The 22,667-nt window shown below is 46.1% G+C and overlaps 1 protein-coding gene across 3 annotated transcripts in view; it reads left to right on the top strand.

The window, feature by feature from the left end:
* DIP2B (disco interacting protein 2 homolog B) overlaps positions 1-22,667 on the top strand; it is a 1,149,028-nt gene that overhangs the window by 335,347 nt on the left and 791,014 nt on the right. For all 3 annotated transcript variants that reach the window (XM_069653448.1, XM_069653447.1, XM_069653449.1), the window contains exon 3: positions 1,626-1,754. In XM_069653448.1, the coding sequence (XP_069509549.1) occupies positions 1,626-1,754 (129 nt within the window). The remainder of the gene's footprint in view (positions 1-1,625; positions 1,755-22,667) is intronic.

The following is a 22,667-nucleotide window of genomic DNA, read 5'->3' as shown; positions in this document are numbered from 1 at the left end:
GGGAACAAGAAGCGAGTACACACTGCGCTGAAACTCTAGCTTGCCACGTCAACTGCACTCTTGGGTATGGTCCATTATATTTCAATGTATACTTATTTTTCTTTATATACGTTCTCAAACACTCAAAGTTTATATGCATGCTTGTAAGGCACCGGTGGCCCACGGGGCCAAAATTAGCTCCTTGCACGCGTTGGTTTCAAGCTAACCCAGGATCTCAGGAACTAAATACCACCCAGCAATTTCGAACCCTGCAGTTTCACCAACCTCTTGTTAAAAACTTCTTTGCATTACCCTTTTGCACACCCATTGCCGCTGAATGTAGTACTTTTTGCCCAGGCCAACACAGAATATTCATTTTCGTTAAAAGATGTCAAAGAAAATAGTTTGATTCTTTGTTGTTTCCCTACCAAGTTTGGGCCACCTGAAGAGCAGGGCCAGCCAGAGTCTCTGGGCACCAAGGTTGACCAGTTTATGGCGTGATGTCCCAAAGTGAATGCAGTGGTTTACATGTAAATAGGCAAGCAACACCAAGTTACCAAAAGGTTTTGAAATGGTCTTCAAAGTCAAAATTCAACAGTTGCAGAATTTTAAGGAGAAATGAAGCCTCCTCCTCCACGCAGAATGGAAGACTCAAGTTTTATGGGGGGGTTGAGTCAGAGATAGGTGAGCTAATGCTGGGGTACAATGCCGATTTTTGGTGGTCAGTGACATAGGACCAGTAGCCAGGTGGGGCCGGCTGCCCTATTGGTAATTTAGTGTACCTCGCTTCTCAGATGATTTCTTGATGTAGTTAATGCCACTGACCTTATGTCTTCAGAGACGATATGTTAATTGTACCCAGTTGTTCAGTGCTCACACTGCTTTCATCCCACACAGGGGAAGCAGAAAGGCCTTTTCTGGTAGCATACGGGTCAAGTGGAGGGTCGATTTGCTTTTAGGCTTTTTTCTGTGGTTTGAAACTCAGCCCAACAAATGATTCAGATGCAGATTCACATATCTTATAGAAAAATGCTCTCAGCCTCCTATCCAATTGTAAACATTTAGCAACCATCTAATCATTGTTGTTTGCTGCATTTAGACTTTCCAGAATGCTTCTTGGGAAAACACTCAGGATATGGATTCAGCCTTGAAGCCGGGCATCATATGCAACCGCTTGTAAGATCTAATGATGGTTTATCTGACCCTCAGTTTTACTGTGCTGAGTCTGGTTTAGCTTTGGAACACCTTCAGGGTGTCTGAACCAGATTTTAATAATGACAGGCAAATGTGCTGTGCAATTTGCCATTGATTGTCGCTGCCACCATTTTCCAGGGCTTTCACAGGTAGTTGGACATGGAAAGCACAAAGTAGCTTTTGGGCATCTCACACTGGGAGGTTTAGAGTCTCTTAGAATGCATATTGTACAGTGCAGCACCTTGAGGGGTATATTAGGTGAAAGGCCAAGGAACCAGGTCAGGATTTGCAAATAGATCAAGGGGCTCATGCTATAGCTACAACTCATGACTTTCAGCTCAACCGTAAAGTAACCTCCTCCTCAGCAGGCAAATAGCAGAGGATTAAATGTTTTTAATTGGCTGCTTGTCATACTGGTGATGGAGTGAACTGGTTTTGGTTTTGTTTTTCAGGTGTTGACCCTGCCTTGCAGAAAGAGCACAGGAACCAGACTCCTGCTCCATCGGCAGTTCCGGCACAGTCTGGCTCACGTTATCACCGTGCCCGTTCGGGTGGTGCCCGCGATGATCGTTATCGATCAGGTAAGAGCAGCAATATGGACTACTATTCATCACTTCAAATAAAATAGAAGACACATTGTATGTGCATCTGAGCCAGTGGCTTACTGATGTTTCTATAGATAGCGTAACTTCTTTTAATTGTTTTAGTAAAAAAATCTGTAGTTTTGTTCATGAGGCAAATATAATGGATATGACATAAATGTAACTTATAAAGGCACATTACAATATTAGATGGATGCGTAAGTCTTTAAACATTGCTCGCACAGATTTTCTTTAATATGACAGTTGACACATCGCCCTGTTATAGAGGATTTGTTACCGGGTGATCATTTTTCCCAAAGCAGTTAATGTGCTAATTGCTGGATTGTATTTTATAATAACAGTTGGGTGAGAACATCTGCAGAATTCATCTTTATGGCGTCAGCTTCAATAGACTGGGCATAATTCTATCTTCTCAAGGGTCACCCTTTTGTTTCAGGGTTACTCCAAATGGCTCCCAGGAGGATGGCACTTCTACACAAGGGAGGAGTGCTCAATAGCTGTTACAGATGGCATAGAAAACATGCAGTCTCAAGGACGTTTCAAAGGTTTTTATATTCAACTATGTGGGGCTCGGGGCTGTCCCTCTCATCTCTTGGGGAATGTTCTCCTTAACCCAGGTGTTCCTCACACACGGTTCGTACTATCCATCAGTAACTGCGACCAGCTAGTTTAGCCTTGAGATGTTTTCCCTAAAGGCAGGCTCACTAATTCCCTCAGTGACGTCCTAGCTCTCCCTACTCTTACCACAGATTAGTTTTCTAATGGGGGAATGAGCATTGTGCCTTGCACTCGCTCTGTAATATTTACCAGGGTCTACTTCTAACCACGGTTACTTCACCCTCCTCTACCTCCATTTTCTCTAAACTCCTACCCACCATACTCTGTCCCAGTGTTTTACTCCACCTTCCTCCTGCCTCCACCCTTTGTTTTAATGCTCTTCCTTCTCCTCCCATTACTACCCACCTCCACCCTCCTTCCACTACTACACACCTTCTCCTCCCACTACTACCACAACTCCTCCTCCCACTATTACCACACATCCCACCCTTTAACATCTCCTATTACCACCACTCCTACTACCGCCACTCTACGCACTTGTGCCACTCTACGCACTTGTGCCACTCTACGCACTTGTGCCACTCTACGCACTTGTGCCACTCTACGCACTTGTGCCACTCTACGCACTTGTGCCACTCTACGCACTTGGGCCACTCTACGCACTTGGGCCACTCTACGCACTTGGGCCACTCTACGCACTTGTGCCACTCTACGCACTTGTGCCAACAGATGTTTTCTTCTCACATTCACACTGTCCACACATTCAATGTCCGTTCTACATACCCATCTCACAACCATGCACTTGCACTGCAGAACCATTAACACTCCTAATCCAATGCCACACCTGCTCCCAAACTCTTCTCCACCATCCCCTGCTTCCTCCTTCCTCCTGTTGGTCTCTTGCTCTGTCCTCCTTCTCCTATGACCTCTCCCGTTTCCTGTTCGATTCTTCTATATCCCTCCCTTGGTGAGGGTTGGCCAACTGCCCCTAACCAATTTCCTGTCTGTATCTCACTTCTTAGGCCTGGATGTTCAAGGCAAGTCGTATACCCCCCACCCACTTCTTTGCACAGGTAAGCATCCGAAAGATCTGATGGCGAGGGAACATGACGTCCAAAGTTCGTTTATTGTGCTTGCGACTGAGAGGCCTTGCGGTTAAGTCAGTGGATTATTTCCCCCTTTAGTCCCTGGTGGTGTAGTGGCTTGGTTGCAGGATCTGCTGTTCCCTTTCATAACCTAGCCGCTGGAGTCTGGTGTACCTTCTTGCTCGCCTCCAGAGCGATTATACCTGGTTTTGTCATGGGGTCATGGTGTTGTCTCCCACTCTTATTGCTCTGCTTAGATGCACACAACTCTGCAGCGTGAGAGTTTTGGTGCGCTGCGTGCAGCTCTCACTTACTTCGTTTCGTCTGGCGTCTGTGGTCTTGGGACGTTCTTCTTTAGGCTTAGCTTCTGAAATGGCAAAGGACAGATGGCTAGCACATATACTTTCAGGCTAGGCTTCTGCACAGAAACACTTTGCCACTGGGGTAGAACGGAACTTGGGCCATCTCTGCTGCCACCATCCACCTCAAGGATAGGACTGGCTCTGGCAATCACCTTTTGTAGGCTTCCCACCCCTCATAGAGGGGTTCCGTAGCCCCCCCCTCCTTCTCTGAGAAGGCCTAATGATGTGCCTTGTCATTCAGCCTTCTGTTCAGAGTGGTCCAAAATCACCAGTAACCATCCCTTCCAATTTAAGCATGTCCTTTGTACATCTTTACCTTTTTATACCCCTCTCTGGGGTTATACATGGGTTTTCCTCACATTGTAGGGCCTGAATGATGCCTTTGTGTACTTGGTGTTTGCCAATGCATTCGGGGTCCATAATGCATGGTCTTTGTGGGTGGGGGATTGCTTGTGGACCCTGTGCTGCTTCAAGTTTGGTTCTTTTCTGATAAGTGTATATTCTATCTCTGGCCTGCCCCCACTCAAATACACATTCTTACATCCATGTGAGTTGCCAGCCCCTTCTGCCAAGATCTATGGTATGCTGACCTGTTTGCAAAGCATTGTCTCATCTGACGCCAATGTGACGGTCCCCTACACTAATAGTTTTGAGGGTCTGCTCTGTTCGGGATTTCAGCAAACACATTAGTGCAACGTTTTGGTCAAACAAAGACAAAACTAACAAGCATTGTGCGATGAAGAAAACAAATAACTTTTGTTCTCCCTCTACGGCAAAAGCTGTGGGAGTTATAATGCTGCGATTTTACTGGGTATAAACCCTTGCCAGCGAAGCAAAAACCTCTTCCCTAGCTTACTGGAGCATTTGCTCACATATAATTCACACGCTTAGAAAACAGGGAACATGAAAACACACACTAAAGCAAGCTCAGGAAGGGAGCCTTTAAGAGGGAAGAGATTTAGAACATCTACAACTGGTGGGCTAGTTTGAGATTGAAGCAGGCCCGGCTATCACATCAGTGCAGCCCCCTTCAGGCATATGAGCAATCAGGAGAGATACCTGCCCCTACAGCATATGTTCCACCAATGTTTCCAAAAACCACCAAGGAGGAAAGTCAGCCCAGTCTTCCTGTATCAGTGGCTGGGAGTGCTGGGAAAAAGTTGTCAGAGGTCCCGGAAGACCCCAACAGAGCCCAAAGGTGAAGGTTGGGAGAAATGAACTGGGGCTTAGAAGGGCGTGCGAAGCTTGGGAAGTTTTGTTTAGAGCCGAGAGATTTGGGGAAATTAGGGGAGGGGAGAACTTGTATAGAGAAGGAAAACAATCTAGTTGGGGTGAAAGATACAGATTTGGAGAAGGATGGCAAGGTCGAGTCATATTAGGAGTAATTGGGAGCAGCGACAGATAACGTCCGGAAAGATACAGGGGACTGTTGTAAGGGAGGGGGACATTTTGAGAAACAAGTGGGCAAATTAAATTTTAAGGTTGAAGGACAGTGCTAATATCTGGGAACAGCGGGGTCTTGGGAGCGATGCCAGTAAGAGATTACTGCAGAAACGAGAGGGAAAGATACTAGCTGTAAAAAGTGGAGTTAAGATGGATTTCTAGAAACTTGCCTGGTGGCAGTTTCTAGGTGACCACCCTAGCTATAGTGAAGAGGAGAACTCTGAAAGGTTATCTAAACCCAATCAAGGTAAGCATGGAGAGTGGTCAAGGCTATTGTCACGAGAGTGTGAGTAGGGGCGGGGGGGTTCAGAGGTTCACAGTCCACACAGGGAAAAACCTAATAATTCAATTTAAACGGGCATATACAACAATACTATATTCTAGGCCCAAAACATACACTAGGGAATGAAACCAGCAGGTGATACACAACACTCAATTATGAAATATATAGTCACCTTTGGGTTCTTAGGAATGCATTAAATAACTTGGACAAAGAACAGAAAGTAAGTAGTGATTCAGTGGAATGAAACCAATTATACCCTAGCTTTTAAGTCCAATTCCTATGATTTATGGACCTTGTGCCCAAAAGTCACAAAGCTTCTTCTTAGGAAAAGGGGCGAGTACTTGTTCTGGTGACATGTTCCAGAACATATTTAACAAAGTATTCAGTAAAGTTACAGGTAGATACAAGTATATTCCCATCTTTCAGATACAGACTTTTAGATCTGATCAAACAGCGATGGTATGGAATAACCAAAGATTATATGGCTTATTCTAAAGAAAACGGGGGGAGGTGAATGCGTTGCATTTACTTACCACCCTGACTCTGAATTTCCAAGGTGACTAGGTGTGTGTGCTGTGGGGGGCGGGGGGATGCTGGAGGTAGATTTTCATGCTATTGGTTCTAGTGAGAGGTGCCCAGGAGCTACAGGGTCATGGATTGTTCCGGTCGGTTCAAGGAGCAGAGTGCCGTCCTTTGCGAAGATGAAATGCAGAAGGCACTGATGCAGATCTCTTGAGGACTCTTCACCAGATGGGAAAAGGAGAGTTCCAGTGACTTCTGAAAAAAGAGAGATGACTCCAGGACTCGGCGCCAGTGGAAAAATGATCAATTGTTTTAATGTGCAATCAAAACGTTTTTCAAAAAGTTAGCCTTCTCTTCAAAGATGAGTTCCAGTGACCTCTCTATAAATGCAATAAAATACAAATACACATTGATTTGGGTTCCTTTATTTCCTTGTCAGAGAAGAGTGGAAAATGCACACATTACTCTGGATCCCTAGGGGATTAATCACCACGTCATTAGCCAGTTTCCTGTTTGATAAAGGCAGAATATAAATATCAGCCTTCTAAATAATTTTGAAACTGATAAACTTTAAGGAACCTTGCTGTAACTTCTGTAGTAGCAAAATGTGGGTCAGCGTTGACTGTGGAGGCAACGTTTCATTGGGAATAGATGCTGTAAGTTTGTTTACAGTAAACCTGCTGTGAGAGGAGGACTTTCTTATGGAACTAGGCTTGTTCTTAGTTTTGAAACATTTGTGGTGGTTCCAGGTTGAGCCATTCGCAATTAATACAAGAAATGTGATTGTGCTCTTTTCGGGCACAGACCTGCTTTTTATTAGTCCCTGAATGATGATACACCATTTTTCTTTTTCGAAAAATTCATTTTTCCTTACTCTTTAGTCTCTAGCGGGCACTAACCCATACATGCCGTCGGTTCCAGTTGCCTTCACCCCAAGAGTTGCCCTGTGAGATATACCCAACATGCACTGACCTCTGAAGGGCAGACGACATGTGTATAGCCTCCGTGGGAAGCCAATAGCAACTGTTTCCCCTTTTAATGCTGTTTCCACCTGCTGTGGTGTCATGGCAGAGGATTATGAAATTCAATATCAAGTGCTATGGCATTAGTAAAGGAGATTACAAAAGGGGATTTGGCATTTTCTCTGTCAGATTTTACTTTTAATTGATGGGTTGCTGTGGGGTGATGGAAGGGGCCCTGCCATGTTTAATGTTTTTTATGAAGTTCCTTTGTGCTTTTTTCCTTTTCCTTTACCCCTCTGCAATGGTCGGCTTTGAGGGGAGAGGGTAAAGAGTGGAAAATTGACGCATTAGGATCACATGCAATGTAAAATTATGGCTGAGTAGCTTTCAGGATAAGGAAATGGTCCAGAACAGGATGGTGCTCTGGGAAAGACTTGCCAGAGCGCGGTTCCAATCCAAGGCCTAAAACCCTCGAGCTAGCTAGCCCAGCAGTCTGCAAAATATGCTCTCGAGCCAGAGCTGGCCCACAAGCAGAGCTCCAGAGAACGCTATGATCTCCATGCAGAAACGGCCCAATGTTTGCACCCCGTCGGCAAGCTGGCCAAATGGGTATGTCTGGTAATGTACAGACATTTTTCTGTTAGGGTAAATATTGTCACAAATGAAAAGGTTAAATACCCCAACTTGCATTACTTGGTTGAATGGTTTCTTGCTGAATCATTATAGTAGATGTATTTCACACACACAATTCTGTGGTCATTTTTAAGTTCGAAAATGCTCCTTGCTTTCATGCAAATTGTCAGGATTGGGTTCCTTGAAGAGATAAAGCGCTGCTCCACCTGGGCCGGGACTCTGCCCTTTAGCCTTGCGCTCCTAACCCCCCTCCTTCCCTAACCCATCCTCTCTACACAAAGGGGAGGGTGGTTTTCTCCCAGTCAACATTTCCTACTAACTGCATTGGGTGTGACGGACAATTTGAGTTAAGCTCTTATTCTCCATCAAATGGCATTTGGAACCCATCTGTGGAATACTTCTCTGTAGTGTGTAGCTGCCCGTTTGTGCTTCTGCACGTGCATCTATCCCCATTTCTTATTGGCAAGCACCGAAGATTGAGGGCAAGTAAGAAACCTAGTTGCTTTGCAGTATTGCATCTTGCCTGAGTGAGGCACTGCAGTTCTTTGTGAACATTTCTAATTGTTTGCCACATTTGCCTTACTGCCATGCAGTCGGATAAATACACGTGGTTTTCCAAAATGGGAAGCTCTCATTGAGCCAAAGAAACAATTAATTTATCCTTCTGTAGTAAACTTTTGATGGCGATTGACTAATTCATGGAAACGTCAGCAGAGAAGCCTCCTTGGCGACGCAGCCACCTTCAGCATGATGGTGGTCATGCCTGCCTGGGGAGCGCATGTTTTAGGTAGCACTGCCTCCTTGGCTCCACAGCAATCTAAGCTGGAGTGCTGTGGCCATTGGTGTTGCTGGCCAATATTATGGTTCACTTATTCATCTCCGTAGGATGAAACCGGATTCAGACCCATGTTTTTTGCAAGTTGTCTTGCATCTCTGCAGTGAGTGCTTATCTCACTGAATTATCCTACGAGATTTACATTCGAGGTATGAAAAAATAACTTCGGGAAAACGTGTAACAACTGTAGTTTTTGATATGCCCATAAAAAGGGGCCATGAAATCGATGATCATGGCTTGTTCTTTTTATTGGCTAGCATGCATTTATCGTTTTGATTCACAGGGCTGGAGGAGCAGTGCAACTTACACTCGCCTGCTTAAAGTCCCAGATATGGAGTGGCACAGAATGGTTTGTCTATAGGCCATACTTTAATAATCGACCCTTATCCAATCCCAATGTTGGTGATTTTGTATTGAATGTGGCTGCCTACTATTTGGAAATATTTCTCTTTTGGCAACTTTCCCCTCCATAGTTTCTATGGACCCCAATCATTTTGCTTTGTTTTTTAACCTATTGTGACTTTTTGAGGGGAAGTAAAGCCTCCAGCTTTTCCTCTCCTGCCTTTTGCTCATTTTGTCATGGGCAAACCGATCTGTCTTTCAGAGCATCAGTACTTGGAAACCGTTTACCTTTTTATCTTTTTGTACATTTGGAACATTGCACAAATCATCTTACAAAGCAGTGCAATGGGGATCATTTTGGAATCAGCCTAGCATTTTACCCTTGATATTTTTGTCACTTGCGCATATGCGCCCAAAGACAAGCTGGTGGCAGCAGATATATTTTTACAGTTTTTGCGTTTATTTTTTCTAGTGTGCACATTTACTGCGTATGAGTACTGAACGTGGCTAGTGCCATTTAAAATGGCTGTACCACATGTTTATTGGTTTTTCTTTGGCCATATCGTAGATTGGCCGCCTTCCTGCCTTGCCAGGTCAGAAAATCCCATATGTCATGCAATTGCCCCGGAAAGCTGCTGCTTTCGTAGGCTTGTGGTGCTTTTGTGTATGTGTATGTGTGTGTGTGGCGCACCCAGGAAGTGGGTGGGACGGTCTGGCTCCACTCCACACCTGTGGTGCCAGAGTCTAGATGTGGGTCATGAGTGAAACCAATAGTTGTCCCTGATGGACAACTGTCTGTTTGAATGGTTCAGATCCTTTGCATTGGTGGGCTTGGACTTGTTTCAATGCTGGATTTTGGATAAGAGGACGACTCATGCCACCATTTTTAAAATTTGCGTTGGAGCCAAGAATCCCTCGTAGATTAACACCTGACCGAACATCCCAAGAAGACATCCCTTCCTCCATCTGGCCCGGTGAATCTCTGTTGGACTACCTGATCTCCGAAGACCCTGTGAACGGTGCTTAAGACTTCGGACTAGTGGGACTAACTAGTCTCCACGCCTTCTCAAGGATTCGGCAATCCTGATCCTTCCGAAGTGTCCCTGGACCACCCAGTGGACTGGCCAGCTCTCTCGTGGACTATCTCGCCAGAAGCTTCTGCGTTTGCACCCAGAACTTTGGTGGTTTCCAGCTTATGGTGGAAGTTGCCTTCCCTCTGAAATAGACCCTCAAAGGATCCTCTCCTGGATAAGCTTCAACCACAACTGGATGAACGCCTGTCGTCTGTGTGCAGCAGCTGTCGCTGAAACTCTCCTCCCTCTTGTAAATGGTGCTAAGGGGCCTGCATTTCTTCCTGGCCAAGGGTTAACTCTTGCATTTGGACCCGAACGGATGAATCCTTGAACCCGCAGCTGCTGGGCATGTCTCACCGGAACCAACAGCGGGAAATCCAACTTCCAGCCACCCTAACCCAACCACTGTGTCCCCCTGGGGCGACCCATCAAGTATTCTGGAAAGATTGAGTCAGTGGGTTAAGTAAACCCAAAACTTTTGTCCACCGCCCACCCCCCCCCCCCCACATTCCCCAACCACCCCCCCATGCCCTCACTCCCCCGTACACCATTGTGTCCTAACATTCCATTCCAATGCCTTTTGGCTGTCAAACCTGGGTAGTGCCATCTGAAAGATCACATTTTACTTACCTAGTAAATTTGTTGCATCTCTTCTTTTGAACAATCACTAACACAAGTAACTTATCTGCTACAGATGCATTCTGTGGGAAAGTATTGTGGTTCATGTGATTTTTGATTCCTCTTAGGGATTGGAGTACTGAAGTTAGGGAAAATCACTTGAGTTGGTTCCATGTTTTCTGCATTCATTTACTTACCTTTTGTAGTGTTTGAGTCATTTGAATGCTTTTTAAGAGCCTATGGTGAATGTGTATTTGTTTAGCATTGTGTGATGTCACCTGCTAGGTTAATTTATTTAGTGTGTTTAAGGCCTAGAATTCAGTCTCTTTATACTTTCATGTCTAAATTGAAATGTCTGCTTCACTGTGTGGACTCATTGTGGGCCCCTGACCCCACCTGCATGATCTTGAGAATAGCCTTTACTGCCCTCCACGTTTACCTTGATTGGGTTTTGGCTAACATCTCACTCAGAGTTCCCTGTTCTTTATAACTGGGTCGCCTCCTGAAATCTGTCCACCAAGCCAGATTCTAGAAATCCATCTAAACAATAACGAGCCCAGGACCATACCAAGACCCTCACGTCTTACTGAATGTTGTTGGTTCACTCATACTTCATGGGAACATATTTTTGCCACTATAAAACTAAGCCTTTTTCGAACCCCCTGACCTAGTAGGGATGGGCACTTTTAAACATTCGGCTCAATCTCCTTATCGATCCAGCCTCTGGCCTTCTTGCACGCTTAAAACCAGGCATATGAGGCATTTGTTTTAAGGACATTGGCACATTGTCATTGCTTTAAGTGGGATAAGTAGTATACTGGTTAGCAGCATTCTGAGTCACAGAAAAATATTTGGGGTTGGGGCCTAAAACGTGTCTGGCCAGTCCCAAGAATTCCTAGTTGCCAAGGAAACAAATGTTTAACAAAAACATGAAAGGGAGCACAATATATTCTTAATAAGCTGTAGTAAGTATAACGGAATCAGTCGTCCAAAAACAATCTAGAAATGTTCAAATATAACAATGAAATAAGATCAGGACAGTGTTTTCCAATTCCTCACTTTATCATATTTCATATATGTAATCATTCCAACGGCTTTAGTTGAATGTATGTTGGAAAGGTCAGTGTATTTTTGTTTACGTTAAAACATAATCTAACTCCAATTGTCTGAAAAGGACTTATAAGTGCCTGAGTGAAGCATGGTCTTTGACGTGACTAAACCTCAACATCGTCGAATCCTGTGATGGTCCGACTTAGCCTTTCACCCTTCCAAGGTGGATAAATGGTGTGCCATAATGAGACGATACCCTATTTTTACAATGCTTAGACGTGTGTGTATTCTGCATCATTTGTGTCAGTAGCAATACATTGTGAATCTGAACATTGGTGTTTGCAGCATCTGTTGTGGTTGAAAGGTATTGTCGCTCCTGCAACTCATTTAATTTTAGAGTTGGGGAAGTAAGGTTAGAGAGCCCCAGATGAAGAGCTTTGTCCCTGCAGGGCCTGCACCCCGGACAACTTGTAGCCTTGATAATTGGGGTAAAGGATTAATTTCTATATGGTGCATTTCTCGATGCATTACATTCCTCCAGCAGTGACTTTCCATTGTCGCACCACACTTGTCTGACACACAGACTAACCAATGCCCAGTGCCTAGGTGAAGTTAATTAAACGGTATCTGAATGTCATGTGTGCAGCCGGCAGCATATAGTCTTCTCGTCTGTGCAGTAGGTGAAAGGAGAACTTGACTCCTGAAAGCTGAAGAACATTCCAGCGGAACCGGAAGCATTCTAGTTGATCAGAAAAGACCAAAGACCTGTCGGGGAAACAATGCCGGTGGAAACCAGAGAGGGTAATTTAAATGGGATTATTTTGTTTCGGTTTCAAGTTCCTTTTTCATTAGTCTTTCGTGTGTGATCGTCCACCAACTGCCAGAAGTGTGCATGCATATGATCGGAGTTTGCTTTGTGTTTTTCCTTTGTAAACTCGGGCACCAACAGGCGCTTGTGTTTGCAGAATCCCTTTTAACGGTCTCTCCCAAATTTTGGCACTGCTGCCTTCCACTTGTGTATATACTTCACATAGATAGCCCCCCTCATCACCCAATTTGTTACATTGATATGTCTTAAGATGAAATCAGGGCTGTTGATTTACTTGGTACTTAAGTTTTATTTTCTGGCCACTGCCTTTGCCCCTCCCCCCCCCCCCCCCCCGCCCTCCTCCTACCGCCGCCCGGGCCCTGAGGCTATAGTAGATAACTTTGTCTTTATTACAATTTCATAACTCATTTGTTGGTCTGTTTCAAGGTGTATGTTTGTTAGAAATGGACAGCGTTGCAAAGGGCCAGACTAATTGGATTGTTTTCATGTACACTTAGGTCTGTTGTGAAATGGGCTCAGCTTTCGTGTTTGCTATGGAGGTGTTGCTAATTAATTGATTCTCATCTAATTGTGTACACCAGAGACATAGATGTATTCATCACGCAGAATGTCTTCATTGAATAAATGCATGTTTACTGAAAGCCACATTTTGTTGATCATTGTATAATACTTTTTTTAAACCCGCCTTTATATATTGCACAGTAATCACCTCTAATGTATCTAGACACAGATGGCAAATTTCAGTTTATCTCCACATTGATGGAATACAAAGGTTTTTAACCTGCATCTAACCTCAAGGTGTTTTTCCATGGAGCAAATTGAAAAGTGATGCATTCCAAGGTTTTGCCTATAGGATGGAGAAATAAGTCGGCCTCACTTTTGATATCGGAGGGTGAGTAGTCCTGCCAAACCCGATCTTGGTCGTATAGCTGGATTATATAGGACCAATTGGTTCTTTGTGAAAGAAGGGTAGTAGTTGTAATATCCATCATGATCCAAAAAGAGTGCTTTCAAATCTGTGCTCTTAGTCAGCGGGAGCCAAGTCCGTCTTAATATATGGTCCCGATCACCATGTTGAAGCAATAGCTTTGCTTCTGTGTTTTGAATGATCGAAAGTCAATGCAGATGCATCTTAGGAAGACCCAATAATCAAGTTGACCAGAAATAAAAGCATTTGCAATTTGGGTTCAGTGTGCTAATGTGGCGGAGGCCGTGAATCTGTTATGGAAAAAAGCAAGTTCTGGAGACCATGCTAATCTAGGCATCTAGTTAAAGGGCAGAGTCAAACAAGGCCACTAAGTTACTGACCTTAGCCACAGGAGCGTGAAAATAACCCAATGATGAAGGCCAGTAAGTGTCAGCCCAATTCTCTAGCAATTGATGCAACTTGCATCCTCACTGCATATTTCTGTGTTAATGCCTAGCTAAGACTACAGAATACATCTGTTTTCCAAGCATTTAACTACAGTCGGTTTCAAGTCATCAACTTCCTAACCGTTTCGAAGCAGAGGTTAAAACGTCTAACTGATGTTTTACTTGTATGCCCCAGTACACCCATCTGCTTATTGTCACCGCACATGTTAATTCCCTGATCACATCGCCCATGGGCTTCATGTAACCATTGAACAGCTGTTTAAGTGAAGAACCCTGTGTGTCCCTAGAAACACTTGTGTAAAGGCACGTGATAAATGCAATATATCATATATCACATTATCGTTTTGTTTTGTCTCAAGTATTGGCAAGGCTATTGACTGTACCCTCCCTGCCAAGAACGACTTAAGCCATGCCCAACAGTCAGGTCTGATCTATGCTGCCGTCCCAAAAGTGTGGCAAGGCTGCTGAAAGATCTAGTAAGATAAAGGCCCAAACACTGCAGTTTACCAACAATCTCATATCGTCCATGGCCGCTGCTATAACTCTGTGCTGGGACCTGGTTGCAAACTCGCCTGGCAGTAGTTTAGCCATCTAGAGTTTTCCAAATCATTCTGGAGTTGTAGCGTCAGAACTGCCTCTACTAATTTGCTAGGATAAGGTTAGCTGTGCTGAAAATTAGCTGGGTTTTCCGATTTCAGAGTGGGCAGAGGAGTGATCACTGCATCCTTGAGATGACCCGGGAACACTACTGATTTTAAAGGAACAATTTGCAATCCTACACAATTCAGGACAACTTCTAATCTGTTCTATAATAATTCTAGTGTGTTTCCTGATCTTGAGGAGATCCTGTCGGCTGATTTGTATGGATTTCAAGCAGTGACGGATCTGTCACAAGCTGATACGAATGAAAGGGATTTTTATTATCCAGATCTTCAGGTGCTACCAAAAGAAACATGTGAGGATATTCTAAAGGATGAAGCGATTACAAATCTTGATGAAGTTTGGCATTTTGTTCGATGTAGTCCTGTGCCAAGTCATCATATAATACCCGAGATGGAACACTCGGACTAGTAAAGGCAGTAGGATAATGCAGTACTTCAAAAAGTTATTTCGTTATATTTAATCTAAAATAGTTTTTCTTATTATGCAGTTTAATACTTTTTTCTCTTGTCCAAATTGTGGGTATGACTGCGGCTTGTTTCTGAAAGGGGCATGCCTAGGTGTTCTAATTTGGACGGGGGCAAAGTGATGAACCAATTTCAAAAAGTTCACATAGAAAGTTTCTGGAGTTAGCAACGGATCTTTTTTCTCATCCACTTTTCTGGTTTGTGGTTGCGTCGAGAAGGCTGAAGTTTGCTGGATTAATCCACTTAAACGCAACCTTTCCCTTCATCAAGGCGTAGGTGAATTACTGTACGTGTTAATAAAGCAAGAATGGTCCGTTCACAGGGGATAGGAGAGGTCCACTCTGCAGCCGAGCCTGCATGGTCGAATGGACAGTCTAACGTAAGGCAGGCTGCGTAGGCAGATGAGGACACCAACTGTTGGAGCATAAAACATTCATACAGTCAAAAAGGATTTTTGAATTGCAATTGTCCAGCTAAAAAAGTTCCTGTGATTATTAATTGGGAGCAAAACTGCATAATCTGGGCTATGAAATCACAGAATTGTTTAAATAAAAAATGCGATGCAGAAAATGGGGGTCCGTCGACTACTAGGAAGATTGCATGATCTAGGGTACATTTTAAATGCAGTAAATCTGCCCTCTTCAGGGGTAAAACGGTCTCTTAACCACCTGCAATGGGTATTTATAGATGATTGTTACTCCCCTCTTATTGTTTACTGCCCATTTTGTGTAGTCGCTGAGAATCACACGGGAGAGCGATTATTCAAAACAGCCTAGAGTGATCTGCGACCCAAGTTTCTGTAATGCAGATGAGATCTAAATCAAAATCAGTTATCTTATGGTTTGAAAAGAGATTTACAGCTAGACACATTAAATTAAAACTTGCATACTTTCCTTTGAGATCTGTAAAATTGTTACAACTTTGGACTTATTAAATGTTGTAAAGGCCACCAACGTTTTGAAAGATGTTTGTTGCGGTTCTTTTGAGTGCTTTATGGTTTCTGTGCAAGTGTAGTATGTTCTCAGATAAAGCATATAGTCTACACAGGTCAATTGTTTGATTTTCATGGCCTGTGAATCACATACATTTTGTGGGCTGTTGAAGAATCTGTATTTTCTTTTATGGTGTCTCTTAAGCTAGTATTTATCTCCACTTAACATGTTTATGTTAAAGGATATTTGTACCGCACATTATCCCCACCGGAGTGGTCCCCTGGCACATCAATAGACATTATGTGGGTAGTAAAGACATGGACACTGCTGGTATTTATGCTGGTATTTATTTTAGATTTCCTCAAGTGTTGTAATATTTTTTTAATGCCTTAATGGTATGCTTAAATAATTTCTTTTAGATTTCTAATGCTTTGACCACTACTACTGGCACATCCCTTTTCTTTTTCATTGCGCTGCGTGCCCTTTTATGGATATTTCAATTGGTCACTAAACAATGTATTTTTTTTGGTGTAACTTTGAAGCATACACCTTTTTATATGTTCCCGATTTTTGGTGTGCTAATCTATATTTATTGGATTGTTTGCAATGGCTGACTGCATTTGTAGGTGGTGGTGTACTCTTCTCCTTTGTTGCAATGTTTAATAAGCTTGGAATGTGGGTTGTTCGTGTGTTATGTCAAATATTAATTTATGTAGGCATAAATGTTATTTGAAGAGGATTACATGTTTGAAAGTTAGGTATTTTCTTTTAGACACCAAAATATTGTGCCCTTTATATCATGCCAAATGTGGTGCAGGATGCTGTGGAGAGAATACTTTAAATTGGAACACATTTCACATAAGAAAATTTGTATTCTCTACAGATGTAATGTGACATATGTAGCTTTAGTCTGCCAGTTCTGGTGGCCTCTTTGTGCACTCCCCCGTAAGACTGCTGGGAAGGGGATTGTTGGCGGGATAGATTGAGAGGTAAATGATTAACCTGTGGTACTAATGGGTGCAGGTCGGAAGTTCCACTGGCTTGTATGCTACTTAATTGTACAGGTTTTGTGGCGAGACATGGGAAGGGGATTATCTGGGGGGGGGGAGATGCCAGGATCTGGAAGTTGCATCTCCCTGGGTTTGCTGCTGATGCATGATATTCATTATTCCATGGCTAGTTGGTTTGCTTCCCAGCCTTGCATCACTTCTTGATTGCATAATTGTTTTACGTTGCTAGGCCACACTTGCTATATTGACTTGCAAAGCTAGATTAACTTGCTGTATGTAATTCCTTGATTGTATGTCGTGGCTCTATTGGTTTGATTTTTCACAGTTAACTTAGCTATTGCCAAAATATACTCTGCTTCTTGATTGCATGTTTAATCTTACTCTGGACTAACTATTGTACAACTGTTCTTAGCCCTTACAATCATCATGAAACACTGCAGAAGGTTTACAATGCCAGACTGATTTTGCAGCCGCTTTATTGTTTTGCTAGATTTAATCCTGCACAATTAGATTAGTTATTGCTAATCTGTACTTCATTGATCAGTTTGTAAATAGCTCTCGTTTTGTTCGATAGATTTTGCACAACTTTATTGCCTATTGCCCAACAATCTGTGGCTCGCTTAGTGCATAATATCAAGTGCCAGATATATTTTTGCACTTCTAGGTTGATATACACAGCTAAATTATCTGCTGCACAACTGTTCTACACTCGCATTCGGCATAATTGTTGCATTGCTACATTGCTTCACTTGTAAAGTAGCGATTACCCAAATACACTAGGCCCATAAATAACCGATTCATTATTACCCTGCCAGATTGATTTGAATTGCTAGACCAATTATTGCATTTCTACCTTCTTCTGGCCTTAGATTGCATTATATTTGTTCTGCTAGTTTGATTTAGCACAGCTGATATTTGCACAGTTGCATAAAATGTTCCTATACAGATTATCTAGGGGGAGGGATAGCTCGGGGGCAACGCATTTGTCTTGGAAGCAAGTCAATGAAGCGCAACACAGGTTCGAATCTCCATCCCACGCTTCGAAACCACTTGCTGGTATTAAGCGCCTTCTAAAAGAACAATTCTAATTATACAGTTATAATTATAATCTATTCTACTCTACTGCATGTTGCTCCCTGACTACCTGTAGCTGATTGTAGCCATAGAACCTTACTAAAGTTTGCCTTAGACCCATACACACAACACTCTGCAGGATTCAAACAGAAGAGCGAACCAGGAAACACCTTTGTCATGTGCACAAATCAGTCAGCAAGAGACACAGAGGTAGCCTTACCAATATAGGTTGAGTGCCCTGCAATACAAAGGTATTCCTGGCAGGAATCCTTCCTGGGTCTGGATCCAATGGTTAGAAGTAAACCGTTCTCCTGCATGGGGTCTGGCATGGATTCACATGCTCCTTCCCCGTCGTCCGGCTGGGAATCCTCGGTAAGGAAAACAATCGGTTTATAGTTTCGTTTCTGAACTGTCTTTCTACTAATAAACAATCCCTGGTCTCTCGGTCATACTGCCCCCAGCCAATGACTGCCCTCTACCTAAGCCCCTCCTCTGACAGCCATCTTCAGATTTTTACTGCACGTTCAAGTGTTGGGAGTCCTTGTGCTGTAGCTCTCGAGCTTTTGCTGCGCATTACGTTTTTTCGAAGAGTTTACTCTTTTATTCGGTCAATCGAGCCTCAAGCTCCACCGATTCCACTTCCGATCAACGGGGACCCATTTCGGAATTTTCTAAGCCCCTCAAGGGTGAATTTTCGTCGAGTTTTCACTTCTTGGAGGATTCCGGAAGATCTTTGACGCCTACCCCGCGTTGGCTCTGTTGGCTCCAAGCTGTTTAGGATCTACCCTCGATGTGGATTACAGAATGTCTTCAAGAAGGATGAGTATTCCCGGTGCCTCTACTGCCTTCACGACAAATCGCACGTGGAAAAGGACTGTTCTGTAAGAAAATGTCCGTCCGGACAATGAAGGATCGTCGTACTCAACTCGCCAACCGGCTGGAGGGTAAGAGCCCAGCAGCAGGTGAGAAGAAGTCTGAGCGGTCTTCTAAGACCTTTGAGGGAGCTCCGGCGACAGGGGCCCAACAAAAGGCTAAGCTCCGTGGGCACCAGGAGTGCTGTTGGTTCGGGCTCATTGGCTGCCAAGCCGGGCGTAATGTCACCGACGCCATCATGCACGAGCCAACTCTCTGGCTCAGTGGAAAGGAAGTCTGAGAACCCGATGGAGACAGCCAAGTGGGAGCGAGGCGGTGACCCCTCTACCCCCACCGTGAAGGCCTCGAAGGTCGTGAAGGCCCAGATTCAACCGGTTAAGGCCTCGATTGAGGGTGTCGTGGCGGCCCTGGCGGAGCCTGCGGAGGCTACCCCAGTGGGGATGACCTCAGGGCCTAGAGCTTCCCTGCCACCCAGGAGGGAAACATCTTTCCAGCCTATCAAAGCCCCCACGTGAGAAGGGGGGGGGGCACGGTAGCCCTAACTGACACAGATACCACCTCCAAGGGTGAGCTGGCTGGCGTCAAAAAGATCATGGACAAGAAGTTCAAGGAGGCCAGAGCCTAGAGAAGGGATCCCGATGAGGGGGATGTAGAGAGTAACGGTTGGGCCGATGAGGAACCGTGGACCGTGGAAGCAGAGGAACCCGCGCCCCCAGCCTTCGCTTCCGTCGCAACCAATGCCACAAGACAATTCAGGAGCAATCTTGATAGCTTTGCAGACCCTGTGTACGGAGATGAGGACAAGGTTGCCTTTACTACCAGCGGACGATCCATCAGCGCCTGGACCATTGGGGAGCCCACCGAAGAAGCGGAGGTGAGTCCATCCTCCACCTCAACCCCTCCCCCTAGGGACGAGACTGGGACGGAGAGGGCAACGACGGGGACGGACGAGGACGGCGGGACGGATCTCCCATCACCCCCTGCCCGGGCCTCCCCACCCTGACGAAATTGGCTTTCACGCCATGATCGGCAGGGCATCCGAGCTGTTCCAGCTATGCCCTGAAGAGCAGAAGAATGAAGGATTTCTCTACCAACGACAGGAGGCCAAGAGGAAGACCGTCCTCTGTCCCCTTACTGGACGACATCTGGGACGAAGGACTGTCCCTTCTGAAGAACCCGTCCCTGGCCCCAGAGAAGAGGGACCGGTACGAGAAGAAGTACTAGGTCCCGGACTCTGCTCCTATGTGCCTCAGGGCACAGCCGTACCCGGATTTGGTGGTCTTTGCGGCGGCCAAGAAGAAATCGGCAGGGGTGACGGCATCAACTTCCACTTCCCCGCTGGACTCCGAAGGGAAGAAGCTGGATGCCATGGGACTACGGGTCCTCTCGTCAACAGCGACGACCATCAAGGCGGCCAATGCCCTCTCGATCGTGCCACGCTACGACGGGGAGCTGTGGTTTTAAGATCGCTCCCATCCTGGACTTCCTCCCAGGTGACACAAGGGCAGAAGCCCTTGAACTCGAGTAGGAAGGTGAGGTGGCGTCAGACCACGCCATCACGGTGGCCACGCACATCGCTGACACCGGCTTTCACCAGATGGGCAACAGCGTTTGCCTTCGCTGGTGCGGTTGGCTCAGGGCCACTGATTTCCGTCAGGATGTGCAGACCAGGGTACTGGACATGCCTTTCGACGGGAACAACCTGTTCAGCAAGGCAGTGGAAGAGTCACTGCATGCCATCAAGGCGGACTCCTAGACGGCCCGGGCCCTGGGTCCTGGCCATCAGCGACGGCCGTCCTTTCGGACCTCCTGAGGCAAGTTTCAAGGTGCCTCCAAAGGATTCGGCGGCAGTGCCTCGTCGTACTGCCAGCCAGCCCGCTCCTTATCGCAGGAAACGTATAGAGGCTGCAACAAGACAGGAGGACATCGTCGTCGTCACCAAGGAGGCCAATGTGGCAAGGCTTCGGTGAAACGAGACTGAACCGGCTGTGACGTCAGGCCCCCACCGGAGCACCCCGGTGGGAGGCCGGCTGGCGAATTTAGTCAGCGTGTGGGAGTCCATCTCTACCGACCGCTGGGTGCTTGACACCCTGGCCAACGGGCACTCCCTGGAGTTCCAAAGAAAGTGTCCCTGTTTCCCACCTGTGGCCAGGAAGGAAACCCACGTGCCACAGCTGCTTTTGGAGGTACGAGCAATGCTGAGAAAGGGCATGATAGAACACGTCCAAAAGAGGCTCTGGGACTCCGGAGTATACTCTCGGTACTTCCTTGTCCAAAAGAGGACCGGCTGCTGGCGACCCATCCTAGACCTCTGCCGCCTCAACAAATACATCAAGTCCCAGAAGTTCCAGATGGTCACAATTGGAGGAAGGTGAGTTCCTGTCGTCGTTGCACTTGCAGGACGTGTACTTCCACATCCCCATACGAAAAGGACATCGAAAGTTCCTATGGTTCGTGGTCCAAGGGCGGCACTACCAGTTCAAGCCCCTTCCTTTCGGGTTGAAGTCAGCGCCAAGGGTATTCGAGTGCCTGTCACCGGTGGTGGCACGGCTGCGCCTGCAGGGGATCCACGTATACCCCTATCTGGACGATTGGCTCATCCGAGCAAAGTCAAAAAAACTCGCCGTCGATCACACAGCGAAGAACGTCCATCTGCTCTCGGAACTGGGAGACTCCACACAGTGGCAAGGTTGGCTTCACCGTCTGAGAGGACGAAATCCATCCTGGGCAAGGTACAACTGCTGTTGATCATGAAAGTGACAAGGGTGAGGTCCATAAAGTCCCTGCTCGGCATGATGTCATTGTGCGTCTGTGCAGGTTGCGTATGCGGCCACTGCAGGATTTCCTCGACGCCCGTTCGATGCAAGCGGTGGGCAGCTTCGAAGACAAGATCTCCCTCAACAAGACTTTCCACCAAGCAATCCGGTGGTGCGGCAACTGCGCACATCTAGCGGTGGGAATGGACCTCCAGACCCCCGGCTCATCGGGAAATGGTGACGACTGACGCCTCCCTGGAAGAGTGGGGAGTGCACACCGAAGATCTCCATGCAAGAGTTCTTTGGCTCCCGGAGGAGAGGTCACTACACATCGTCATGGAGCTCCGAGCAGTGTTCTGGGCCCTCAGGTCGTTCCTCCCATCCCTCAAGGGCAAGGTGGTGAGTGTCTTCAGTGACAACACCACCAGGATGTTCTACATCCGGAAGCATGGGGGCACCAGATCCCCAGCTCTATCGAAGGAAGTACAGGATCTGTGGCACTGGGCCGCCCAGGGGATGTTCCTGGTACCCTTCCATCTGGCATGAGTAAAGAACACCATCGCTGACTCACTCAGCAGGAAGCTGCGCTCTTGCCACGAGTTGGAGCTTCGGCAGGATCAAGTGGCTCTCCTGTTACGATGATGGGGCAATCCCCAGATCGATCTATTCGCGACGGCAGTGAACACCAACTGCCAGAGGTTTGCCAGCAGGTTTCCTCAGCCGGGGAGCATGGGTAACGCATTCTCATTCCCCTGGGATGGCCTGCTCCTGTATGCGTTCCCGCTGTTGCTGCTGCGACTCATCAGTGTGGTTGAGGCAGATCTGCCCCCCCATCCCCCAGTCAACCTGCCGACGAATGTGGATGTTCTCACCAGGGAAGGGGGTGCCATCCTCCATCACGACCCGGGATCGCTGAACCTGCAGGCCTGGCTCCTGCAGCACTAGAGTTCGGAGGCTACGATATCCCGGTTTACTGCAAGGAGGTGCTTGCAAAGGCCAGGGCGTCCTTGACTCTTAAGTGCTATGGACACAAATGGAAGAGGTTCTGTCTGGTGCCGTGCACAGAAGATCAACCCTCTGCGGATTACGGCCCCTCAAGTGCTGCCGTACTTGCTGTCGCTGCCCAAGGCGGGGCTGGCACACGCCTCCAT

The sequence above is a fragment of the Ambystoma mexicanum genome, chromosome 3q (assembly GCF_040938575.1).
Source record: "Ambystoma mexicanum isolate Mex_15411 chromosome 3q, UKY_AmexF1_1, whole genome shotgun sequence".
Lineage (NCBI taxonomy): Eukaryota > Metazoa > Chordata > Amphibia > Caudata > Ambystomatidae > Ambystoma > Ambystoma mexicanum.
The sequence above is the reverse complement of the archived record's forward strand: the minus strand, read 5'-3'. Positions and strand labels throughout refer to the sequence as shown.